The sequence below is a fragment of the Sycon ciliatum genome, chromosome 2 (genome assembly GCF_964019385.1).
Source record: "Sycon ciliatum chromosome 2, ocSycCili1.1, whole genome shotgun sequence".
Classification (NCBI taxonomy): domain Eukaryota; kingdom Metazoa; phylum Porifera; class Calcarea; order Leucosolenida; family Sycettidae; genus Sycon; species Sycon ciliatum.
The window spans coordinates 32,033,002-32,044,478 of record NC_088644.1 but is presented as its reverse complement, the minus strand read 5'-3'; the positions used below and the strand labels follow the sequence as shown (position 1 = coordinate 32,044,478).

Genomic DNA, 11,477 nt, shown 5'->3' with positions numbered 1-11,477 from the left:
ACCATTCGACTCAGCACCCCGAAGACTACAACTGGTGAAATTTTAATTTTTGCCTTAACTTCCCCTTTAAGGTGGGACACCACCTTCCAGGGGTCAAAAAACCAACTTTCGATTTGTCACCTTTTTGCTATTGGAAATCAAAGCATATGCCCTGAGGTGTCAGTATTCCAAATTTAAAGCGATTCGGACCAACCGTTGCAGTCATATGACCGTTTGAAATTTGAAAATATTTGAAAAATTTGTACACATCGATGTTCGTACACTAAAAAGTTGAAAAAAATTGTACACATCGCGATGCTCGTGCACTAAACGAGCTGTCAAGATTGTGGCCGTGGAGTTTGGAAGTTTTGAAGCGCTTTTACTTCCAAATTTTGTTGCCATGGCAGCAGTGACCCGTGCCACGTGCAAAAAAAGTGCAAAATTTCTTTCCCAAAGACTTCTTTGCTGTTGAGTGTTGCAGTTTCGAGCGCGATGCACAATGGGGAACAAGAAGAGCAGGTCGTGCAAGCGTCCTGCAAAGAGAAGATTCTCACTGCACGCAGCACCTGTCCAGGAAGCTGCTGAGGGAGTTTATGAAGCTGAAGCAGTGCCAGAGTCCGCCTCGAAGCGCAAGTTGTACGATGGCGTTCCAAAAATAAGAATACAGTGATCATAATAAAAAATTAATGGATTCAACTGAGCGATAGTGAGTCGGATTCGGAGGAGAGCTTTGATGGATGTGCGCTGGCCTCGAACTCAGACAGTTGCTCCCTCAAGTGATTCCTCGTTCTCTGAAGACTGTCATGGCCCAATCGCTGAAAGTTGTGATTCAGACGCCACTGGACTTGAATTGTTTACGAAATTTGATTTTCTCTGCTTGCTCGTGTAAAATACTGTGGAGGTGAGCTGACCATTGCTGAAACTGCACGTTCTGGCCTTGCATCCACTGTCAGAATCACATGCTGCAATGAAGAGCCAGTGTTCAGCAGGCACCAGCCTGCCAGTGGTGGAGAAGTCAGGACAGTTTTATGAGTGCAATCGCCGCAGTGTTCTGGCATTGCGCACGCTGGGAATTGGCCATGTTGGCTGGCAAATTTTTTGCGGCCTCATGAATTTGCCCCACCTGTTCAGCTATCTGCATTCCAGCGGCACCAGCGAGCATTGTGCAAGGCGGCAAGGTCAGTTGCGCAAATCAGCATGAACGAAGCAGCAGATGAACAAGACAATGGACAGGCCTAAGCATATAACTGCTGTCACCTATGATGGTACGTGAATGAAGCGCGGGTTTTCCTCCCTACACGGTGCGTTTACGGCAATTGACTGGCAAGTCGGGAAGGTCCTTGATGTGCATCTAGCTTCCAAGTACTGCCATGGCTTCAGCTTGTGGAAAGCTCGCCAGGCGCATAGTGAAGTCACAGCTGACGAGTATGAGAAGTGGAAGTCGGGCCATATCCCTCTCTGCAACCGCACCTGGCGTTTTTGCGGAACGCCAGCTCATGTTGGATAGTATTAGAGTGGCCAAGGCTGAGAAGAAGATGAAGCAGGAGGAAAAACAGCGAAGGAAAAAAAGGAGGAGGTGCAGGAAGGGAATTGAGGAGCAGATTGTGGAAGCTGAGGGTGTCACATATGAGGCTGGTGGGTTTTAGTTGGAACAATAGTCTTAGAATCTATGAAAAGGACACCTAAATGTTTGTGCTTTTTGGCCTTTTTCTGCCTTCTTGGACATGATTGCGGCTAGTGTGTTTATTTTAGACCTATCAACCCATACATTTTTGGAATCAGTGACTTGTTGCGCAGGGATTGAACTACAATGGTGATCATAGGACCTTTTACATTGGATTTTGAGCTCCCACAGTGCCTTCTATTTTACGCGTTTTGCGGCTCGTCCTGTTTTGTCTCTGCATTTGGGGTAGTAATACCTGTCAGATAGAGTTCATTGTAGTTCATTCCCTGCATAGGCATATGGACTGGGTTTTGCTGCATTTTGGAACTGTCTATGTTGATACATCTTGCTGCAAAGTTGTCCAAAAAAATTGCTGTTTGTGCGCACCCGTGAAGAATTAGTGTAGCCCATCAAGCATTACTGGCATGAACTGTAAATTCTCTTTTTGGTGCCTACATTGTGGAGCAGTATATAGTGATTGAACATAGAAAATTTGAAGGCAATCTGCCAATCCGTTTTCATGATATGCCTATTTCAATTGTATGCGGTCTGATTTGGGCCGCGAATGGTGTTGTCCCCCTTAAGTTCGTGTGGTCTTCTTGAACACGAAGACCGTTGCGTGAGTGAGATATGGTCAGCTTGAGCACTGCTCGACGATAGCGCTAACCAACGCCACGGCCTTCCAACAACTAGTAGTACTCAGTAGTACTGAACTAGTGCACGATGCGACCAGCGTGCTGCAGGCTACATGGCCATCGCCCTGGGGCCGCTAGATGTGCGACCGGATTTCCATGTCCACGACAGACTCAGTGCAGTATCTGTACTTACGGCTTCGCCGTTCTTGCAGATATCGGTGTGCAGTATACATACACATTGTAGTCATTCATGATTTACAGTGTCATTATATTTTTTATAATGATTGTAGTGCGTTTCAAGTAACATTAGTTTTGCTTGGTTTGGAAGGTAGTTAGTAACTGGTGAAATAGCTGTGCGCTGAACATTTGTCTGAATTCGTTCATTGAAATGAATCCTGGGGGAAGTTGCAACAGTCATGCTAATGGTTTACCACTTCAAAATAAGCTAGCACCGACTGTGCATGTGCTGCAAGACGTGTGACATAAACATTATTTCTCTGCTAAGAGCAAGCGCTAAAGCAAAAAGAATGGATTCTGAAATTCTGGAACCACTTGGATGGAAGGAGTCTTGTCGGAAAGTTCTCCTGTTCTTGTCGCTATGCTGCTTGTTCTGTGTGAGCTTCAGCAGCGATCTGACGAGCAGCATTTCCTATGCTGAACTATTGCTTGACCCGTGTCCAACAGGAGGCCAACAGCAACAAAATTACAGTAGAGATGTAGTACCAGGTGCAGTAACTGCCAGCACTTTCACAGTACCGGAGATAACTAACACCACACTTACCAATTCATCTGCAACAGTCTCTGACGAAGGCTGTGGAGGCTTTGGATCTGGTGCTTCTAAAACAGGTTCGTGTAGTACGGGTTCCAGACAGATGAACCCAGTACATGTTGTTGTATTTTCAAGCAGAACATCACTATGTCATGGTCATGACAAAGATATATAAGCCTATTTCACATTCGACGGAGCACAGGTGGTATGTAATGTAAGAGCCTGTTGCGAAGGCAGTTGCGAGCTGTAAAGCCTTGTACGATTTGTACGACACGACATGAAGTAGCGTTGCTATGGTCAACGCAGATCGGCGCAAGTCATAAGCCACAGTCCTAGCAGAATGTTCAAAGTTGCAGTTCCGTGCATGGTCTACAGCTCACAGTCGTAATGCAGCAGTTGTATACGCTCGCGTCCCCGCATACAGTAGGAGAAGTTGAACAGATACGACTCTTATGCCGCTTGCTGATTTGTACGTAGTACGGTGGTGTTCCCGTTCCTTTTGGTCACGTCGGGCGGCGTCAATTGGTGCCACGAGTGTCCTGTTGGTTCCCATTGCTCCTTACGCCGCGTCCCATCGCTCCCGCCGTGACCGGTCGAATGTGAACTAGGAGATATCCAGCCCTGTCATAGAAGTTACAGCATGTATAATTTGTATCATACACTGTGAGCATTTTTAGGACAAACACGACTTCCTTCCAAACTCTCGGCATGTTGCTCCGCACATCTAACCAGACCAACAACCCCATGGATAGTGGTCAGGTGGAGCCTTCAGTCCACTGTGACATTAACTGAACGCAGAGCAGACCGCAGTGCTCTTCAGAATAGCCTGACCAACAGGAAAAACGCAGTGATGCGCCTGTATTGTATACCTCTGTCCTCCGGACATGCTGTCGACCAGAGCATTAACTGTTACACTCTCTGTACTTGCAATGACTTTAACAGAAGTAGTAGATTGTATTGAACTGCACGGCGTCGTGCTCTGCAGTGTTTCAGGCGACTGCACGGTTTCCATACGTGCATGGAAGTTTTTTTTAATAGAAATACAGACAGCCTTGTGGATATTCAATAACGACCCTCGATCGTGCATGGGTAAATTGGTGTTATTCGCGAGGTTGAAAGTATGCAGGCGAATAGTGACAAGGTCTGATGATCGTGTCGTCCTAGTACATGAAGATACTTCCTCCGCCCAAGCAAAATTTTCGCTTATCTTTACAGTTTTTACTGATACATTCCAGGTTCTCAGAACGGCTTATAACGACTCAGAATGAGTTGAGGAGTCGTTGAACATCAAGAGAAACTCTCCAAGTCGAAAAATGTAGAAGGCATCCTTTGTCATCAGCCGACGCAGCACTTGTTGTCGGGTAGTACTTCGCACTTTCCAGAAGCGCAAATATTTTCTATCGACACTTTTTTCCCAAGCTCTTCACCTCCTTCACGAGTACGATCGGTTGTGTTTCTTTCCAGCCGAAGCTGGCGAGCTCAGCCAGCGTCGCTTTGCTGGACCGTTCACGTTGACATCAGGCGAATGAGCTGGGCGAGTGACAACCCTGTCATCGAAGCCTTTCTTTTCCAACTGTTTTGCCCAGTGCCGATTCTGGTTCATTTTGCAGTACGAGCGTCGTATGTGGGCGAGCGTCGCTGAGTCGAGTGGCTTTCTCAGCTTCAAGCTCGCGTGCATTTTTACCGTACACACACCTTGAGCAGGATGCAATCAAACACACTAGCTTTTCGCAACATGACACCTCTGCTCTGTACTCCAGTGCCAGCAGTGGTACTCTAGCAGCACCCACCTTGACTAGTGACTGACTTCGTGTCTTTTTTACCAGTTCACTCGCATTCAACGCGCTCTACTCTAGATGTTTCTTTACTCTTTGCCGACTTCGCCGACTTGTTTGGAACTGGTACGCCTGAACGAGCAGATTTGTATGATGGTGAAGTGCACAAGATGCAAAAATTGCTGTCAGACACCTGTCATTGGGCTGAAGAAGATAAGCGAAAATTTTGCCTGGGCGGAGGAAGTAGCTGTTTCACCGTTACCAGGTCTCCGCAGCGGTGTCACTCGCCAAACAGACCGCATTGATCACTAGTGAGTAAAAAAACATTAATTTGTTAACTGCCTGAAGTTGTCAATATAAAGTCAGAGTGCTCTGACTGCGAGAAACTCAGCGAGCATTGCACCGGGGCGGATACCCTAATGCATGTATGTGCGTGTGTGTGTGTGTGTGTGTGTGTGTGTGTGTGTTTACATGTGTTTTGTGTGTTTGTATCTTGATCTGTAGCATGGGTGGCCTCCATCTATTCCGCATTACGCATTGGAACATCCTGGATAAGTGGCATTACATTCGAAGTACTCGGCGCGCGGAAATCAGCTATCCTGGGATTGTTGGTATTCTCCGTTGGAAGCTTTGGCAGCTCATTCGCCAATGACCTGTATATATTGTACATCACCCGCGGCTTGATCTCGGGAATCGGAGGAGGATTGGTTTTTACACTTCCAACTCCAGTCATCGACAGTGCCTTCTCCAGTCGCAAGTCACTGCTGCTGACATTAGCAAGTTCCTCGAGTGGGGTTGGTGCCATACTTCTTGCGTTGGCAGGGCGGTCAGCTATCCAGTATGGTGGCTGGCAGTGGTACTATCGTGTACTGGGTTTCACCAGCATTGCTACACTGCTCACAGTCATTGTATTACCTGGAAAGCTACCATCTGATGGATACAAACAGGCCAGAACAAGTCAGTTAATCTCTGCAACCGGATCAAGTAGTTCTGATGGTGACGTGACAAAGGACGTGAACACGATAGGATCTACATCATCTGAAGAAGCCAACAGTATACGCACCAGACTCCAGCAGTTTGGCGAGAAGACCAAGTTATCATTTTTTCGCGGCCTGGCACTGTATCGCAATCTGAACTTCACAGTTCTGGTCATCCTAACCTTCACACTCTCCCTGGTGTATTTCTTCCCTATTGTCACAGCGGTGAGTAGTACATTGAAATCTGTCTAGCTCTAGATGATTACTAAAAGAAGCCAGTCGCATCACATTGCTACAACTATTCTTTCATTCTGTCTCTGAGCAATATCTGACCGGGATTTTGAAGACCAGTTATTGGCCAAAGAGGGACGAGCAGGGGGAGGGGGGGGGGGGTGTAGAGGTAGGAATTCGAGAACGCCTTAGCCCTTTTCCGAATGCCTGGTATTTTATGTTCCTTTATGTGTTTTCTGATGTGCTCTTGTTCTCTTAGAAACATCGTTCACAGGCCATTGGTAGCAGCCGTGATGACAGCTTCTTCCAGGTTATGCTCGTAGGAGCTGGTACGTTCGGAGGCGGTCTGGCAGTCGGCTTGATAGTGGAGTACTTGTCGGTGTCAGCTATTCTGTTGCAGGGCATAGTTATGATGCTGGCTGGCCTGTGTTGTGGCCTGAGTGCGCTGGTGACGTCAGTGACTAGTTTCCGCTACTTCATCACTCTCTACAGCTTCCTGATCAGTGGAGTTGGTACTCTGTACGGCCCTCTTGTCCTGGAGGTCGTGAAAAGAGATGAGGTGCCGCATGCTGCTGGCCAAATCATTCTTCTTTCATCTGTTTCCGTGATATGTGGCCCACCTGCAGCAGGTTAGTTGCCGTGGATTTATATACCATGAAGAGCTAATTTCGCTAAATCCATTTCATCGTTTTTCGTATAGTGGCCAAGAAATGATTCATTTTATCTGAGGTTTGTATCTAAATCCATACTTGGGTTCCAGTTTTGAAATGGGTCTAGTCAGATTTTGAATTAGAAATTGTGTCTGCTAGTGCCCCTGGATCTTTTGATTACACTGAGCTGGAAATCTGATTTTCTCAAATTTGGCGCAAATCGGGTTTGCATCTCAGCTCTTCATATTATTTCTGCGTTGACACAAAACTTTCAGCGGCCGAATGCTGCTGCTTACCCTCTTCATATTATTGAACAATTAATGAGGTCGATATATCACGTAAAGAACGAGGATAAAAGCATGGCTTTTAACTCACAAACAACTGCTGACTAGAGCACACGAGTAGCGCATCGAGCCTTCTACTTGGCGAACCTGCAAGAAAGCAGAACATGTTTGCTGCATGCGCCTCGTTACGGTGATTCAAGTCCATTGACCAATCATCAGTTCAGCTTGAGTCGACTAATGCCAGGCCCGCCGAAAACGGTCCGGTTCACGGATCAGGTTAACACCGGACCAACTTTGTAGCTACCAACGCTGACGAGGGCGTAATTATGTCCCCCGCCATATTATACACAAAGTATGAAAGACTGTGGTACGACCGGACCAACATAAAACTGCTTCCGGCGGTCCTGAATGCGAAGTATGCCCTTAGAGCATTGCCCTATGTAGTGCTCTCATAGCCACAATGTCGCTAGGGATACTAACGTGCTGTAATGCGCCGGGAGTAGTATTCAAAATGCTGCAAATAGGTGCAGTGACATATAGAGCGTGGTGTTGGCGATGAAGTTTAGATTATGAAATATTTCCTGCAGTAAGTTAGTGTCTCCGCATATTGATAACGAGATGGCCACAGTTAAGTGCATTCCCGATCTTTGGAGAAGGTACACGCCGGCGCATGGTGACAGAGTATGCCTGACCAACGACGTCATTTGTGCATGCGTGGGTGTGCTTTTGTTCGCATGTAACACACGGCTGAGTGATCTATGCGAGCGATTGCAACATTTCCAAAGGCGTTTAATGTCGCCCAGTGTCGTAGCTGTGACGCCTAGCGAAGCCAGAACCCAGCAGCGCGCAGAGTCCTAGATCACAATTATTATGTGAGAGGCCACAATACCCGCCAAGCATGTCGGGAGGTTACTGCTGTGCTCATATGGTATCTTTATATGTACACACTGCTACAGCCATCTATTCAATGGTGCATGAGCGCATGCCCTCTAGTTGACTGCCATTGCCATATCTGTGCTCATATGTTCTTATATGCAATTTTCTCCCATATTAAATCTGTGTGCGTATATGTGTGTGTGTGTGTGTTTTGTGATGTGATAATCTGCAGGCTGGCTGTACGAAGCCAGTGGTAGTTACGCGTTGCCAGCAGCCATCGGCGGTGGAATTCTCCTCCTGTCCGGAATTTCCGAGCTGTTCCTCTTTGTGCGCGTGCTGAGACAGAAGCGTGCGGAAAGCTGTTTGATTGCTCGCCAAGTACCCGTTCCCATAGCCATGGATCATCGTGTACCTTCAGAATCCATGATGTACTAAGTCAGTGGCCCGGACCATCCATGCACTGCTTTTCAATGTTCATAGTTGTGTATTTACTACTAGTAACTGAATCAACCTGTACTCTTTACAGCACTGCTAGGCCAATTTTTTTCAACTTTAATACTTGTTGCTATTGACTTGGCATCTGTGCCACCTCGTGGCTTTTCGATATTCCAACAGTGACGCAATGAGAAGCTATTGCTCACGTATGCTATTTTCTTGTCAACCGACTTGGAATCGTCCAATTGAGAACTCGTATAGCACGAAATGTAGCAGACCTCTATCCATTTACATGTCTAATTACTCGTCTAATTATATATTTTCTTTATTTTCCAGAATTTTAAAACTGTTTTATTGCTTTGCCTTGCGGATGGGCCGAAAAGGTTTGGCCCGTATTTCAAAGTTATGTACCACTAAAAATGCGTCATTGATGGCAGGGACAGAGCAGATGGCATTTGAGTCCACAAAGGACGAAACAGTTCTCTCCGCAGATTGAGCACTTGGATGTAAATTTCTGGGAGATAACACCACACATTACTCACATAAAACAAAGGATGTTTGATAATAATATTGATTTATTTGAATTCGGTATCTCAACAGTACTACAATGTACAACGATTTTTGGTGCCACGGTTCCCTAAACGCGCAATGCGCAATACCAGATATGCAATGCCATGCACGACAAGCAACGTTTCAAACCTCTTTCTTCAATTTTTCCATCGCTGGTTGTAGCCTAGCCCCAACGTTGAGGTAAGTTTGTTTCAAAAAGTCAGGTTATGCGTAGACATAAGTTTTTTTACATGGGACATTCAACAAAAAAAACGCAAATGCTCTCCAGCTCGAGTGCGGTACCTACTGTGTGTGCTATGCAGGATTTTGATGCAATGCATCGCGCATTGCGCATCACAGACTCTCCGTGAAATAATATGAAAAGCAATTCGCTCAGCGCTCAGTACGTCGCAAAAGTGGTATTGTGCATCAGGCTTAAAAGTGAAATAAGAACAATAGATCAAGCACACTGAAGTATGACCAAGAGTACATACCCCCCCCCCCCCCCAGAGTGTGCAACGCCCGATCCAGCTCTTATAGGGTCTTGGTCGAGCGTAATCGGATCTTTGTGTCATAGTACCGCACACATCTGAGGGGAACCCGGGGAGTCGCGGGTACACTCGGATCAAAAACAACAGTGCCCTGCCTCGAGCCCGGGCTTGCGGTGGTGTGGAGTGTACGCATGACATCAGAAGATCCGATTACGCTCGACCAAAACCCTATGCAGAGCTGGATCGGCGTTGCACACTCTGGGGGGTTATGCACTCTTGGTATTACTCAGAAACGTGAAGCGGCCAATATATCATTCACACCATGCACCGCAATTACAGTGAAACCTCGTTAGGAAGAACACTGATATACATCATAGTATCTGCCACTGCACTGCTCTCCGCGGCGACTGGAGCAGGTCCTGAGAAAACGATCGTGTTCTTGGACGTATTGCGCTTCTGTCTCTGCACACGTGCGAAAAGGTACAGCTCACAAAGTCCGGAGAGGACGATAATTCCACCACCGACGGCTACGGGCAGTGCATAGCTCCCACTGATATCGTATAGCCAGCCTGCAGGATATCACATCAACATACAGACACACACACACACGAGCGCGCGCACACACACATACACACACACACACACGTAGTTGGCATGCGTACAGTAAATGTAGAAGCTTTTGCTCTCCCAACCATATCGACCTAAGCACTTGCTCATTCTTCCTAGGGGCGAGTTGGATTCGAGTATATTTAAAGTAGTGGCCGTCCAGCCCTGAAAGTCGTATACTGGGTGCTGAAACTGACGTGATACGTGCCAAGATTGTACAGATGAACAGTGCAGGACATGAATTGCTGGTTTTAGCGTACTCTTTCTGCCGATGTACCAATACTGCACATCACCTAGCCTGGACATCAATCTCTACTCAAAGTAGGATTTGCACCAAAAGCACTGGATTGGGAAAACCATGAAAATCCAGGCCGTTTCACTTGCACTTGCAACAGTACATTGCGCTGTTGGAACCCCAGTTGAGGTACCTTTTTTGGACCCTTTTCTGATTTCAATTTTCGCTGTAAGGCACCGTCCACGATAAAATCACGAAAAATCACCAAATACGGGAGCTAATCAGGGCCAGAGCCCATCTTGATATGAATGGACTGTAACCCCCTCCACTCACTAGACCTTGCAAATGTGGTCCCGTCTGCAGGTGGTCTTATGCAGCTGGGGTGATTCGAGTGGAAATAATATCTCTCGACCCTAGTTCTAGTGGTCTGCTGAGTACTGGTTCTTCCAAACAGCGACATACCAACTACCTACTCCAAGAAATATCTTTCAAGTGGGCAAGAGAATAATTGCCATGCAGTATTTTCCGGAGTATAAGCCGCGCCCAGATTTTTCTCACGAATTACAGACATCCACCCCATTTACCACCGTTGGTTTGACCATCGTATACTATACGCCGCACCGACAGTTTTGTGTAAATGACTGGCGTGTCACGTGAGGCTTACTTATACTCTGGAAAATACGGTAGTTGTTCACCCCTGAACAAAAAGAAAACAAAATTTAATGAATACACACTTACATATGAAATGCCCCCCCCTCCCCCCGCGGGCGCGCGCGCGCGCGCGAACGAAACACATCTGGCGTTGTAGTTCTACATCAGACATTAGAGATTTTCCATAATCCGATTTTTCGACTGTTCGCATTGCATTGCCAGTGCAGTGGACATGAAATTCAGCAACCGGAAATTTGCTTCGACGTCTCAACCTTTTGCTGTCGAACGTGTCTAAAGTTTGCCAAATGTTCAACTGTTGAAACCGAGTTCTAAAAATGGAAATACTTGACATCATACTATAACCTTCCACTGATACATTGTATGACTGTCATCACTGATGATCTGACCCATCATCTTACCAGGAAAGTATGTTTATATAGTAATATCTCCCAAACCTTTTCTTTCAATACAAGCCTCAAGCTTACTGTACATCTGCGTTATCAATGCATATGTCTCACCTGTAGCAGGTGGTCCACATAATACGCAAACAGTCGCAGGGAGTAGCAGTTGACCGACAGCATGGGGCAACTCCTCCTTTTTGACGATCACTAGAAGTGTGGCTGGGCTGAGAGCGTTAATCGCACTTGCCAGGAAGCTGTAGAGAGTGATGA

General features: G+C 46.6%; 2 protein-coding genes across 2 annotated transcripts in view; one reads left to right on the top strand and one right to left on the bottom strand.

Moving 5' to 3' along the window:
* Positions 1-459: 459 nt before the first annotated feature.
* On the top strand, positions 460-8,810 carry LOC135809716 (monocarboxylate transporter 5-like). The gene is made up of 4 exons (XM_065323131.1): positions 460-3,123; positions 5,326-6,023; positions 6,289-6,658; positions 8,072-8,810. The coding sequence occupies exons 1-4, from the start codon at positions 2,739-2,741 to the stop codon at positions 8,272-8,274; spliced, it is 1,656 nt and encodes a 551-aa protein (XP_065179203.1). The 5' UTR covers positions 460-2,738; the 3' UTR covers positions 8,275-8,810.
* A 761-nt stretch (positions 8,811-9,571) lies between these two features.
* The window catches only part of LOC135809717 (monocarboxylate transporter 5-like), a 5,133-nt gene continuing 3,227 nt past the window's right edge, over positions 9,572-11,477 (bottom strand). The window contains exons 3-4 of the mRNA XM_065323132.1: positions 11,325-11,477; positions 9,572-9,883 (exon numbers count right to left, since the gene is read on the bottom strand). The exon at positions 11,325-11,477 is cut by the window's right edge and continues 217 nt beyond it. Coding sequence (XP_065179204.1) covers positions 9,648-9,883; positions 11,325-11,477 — 389 coding nt within the window. The 3' untranslated portion in view covers positions 9,572-9,647. The remainder of the gene's footprint in view (positions 9,884-11,324) is intronic.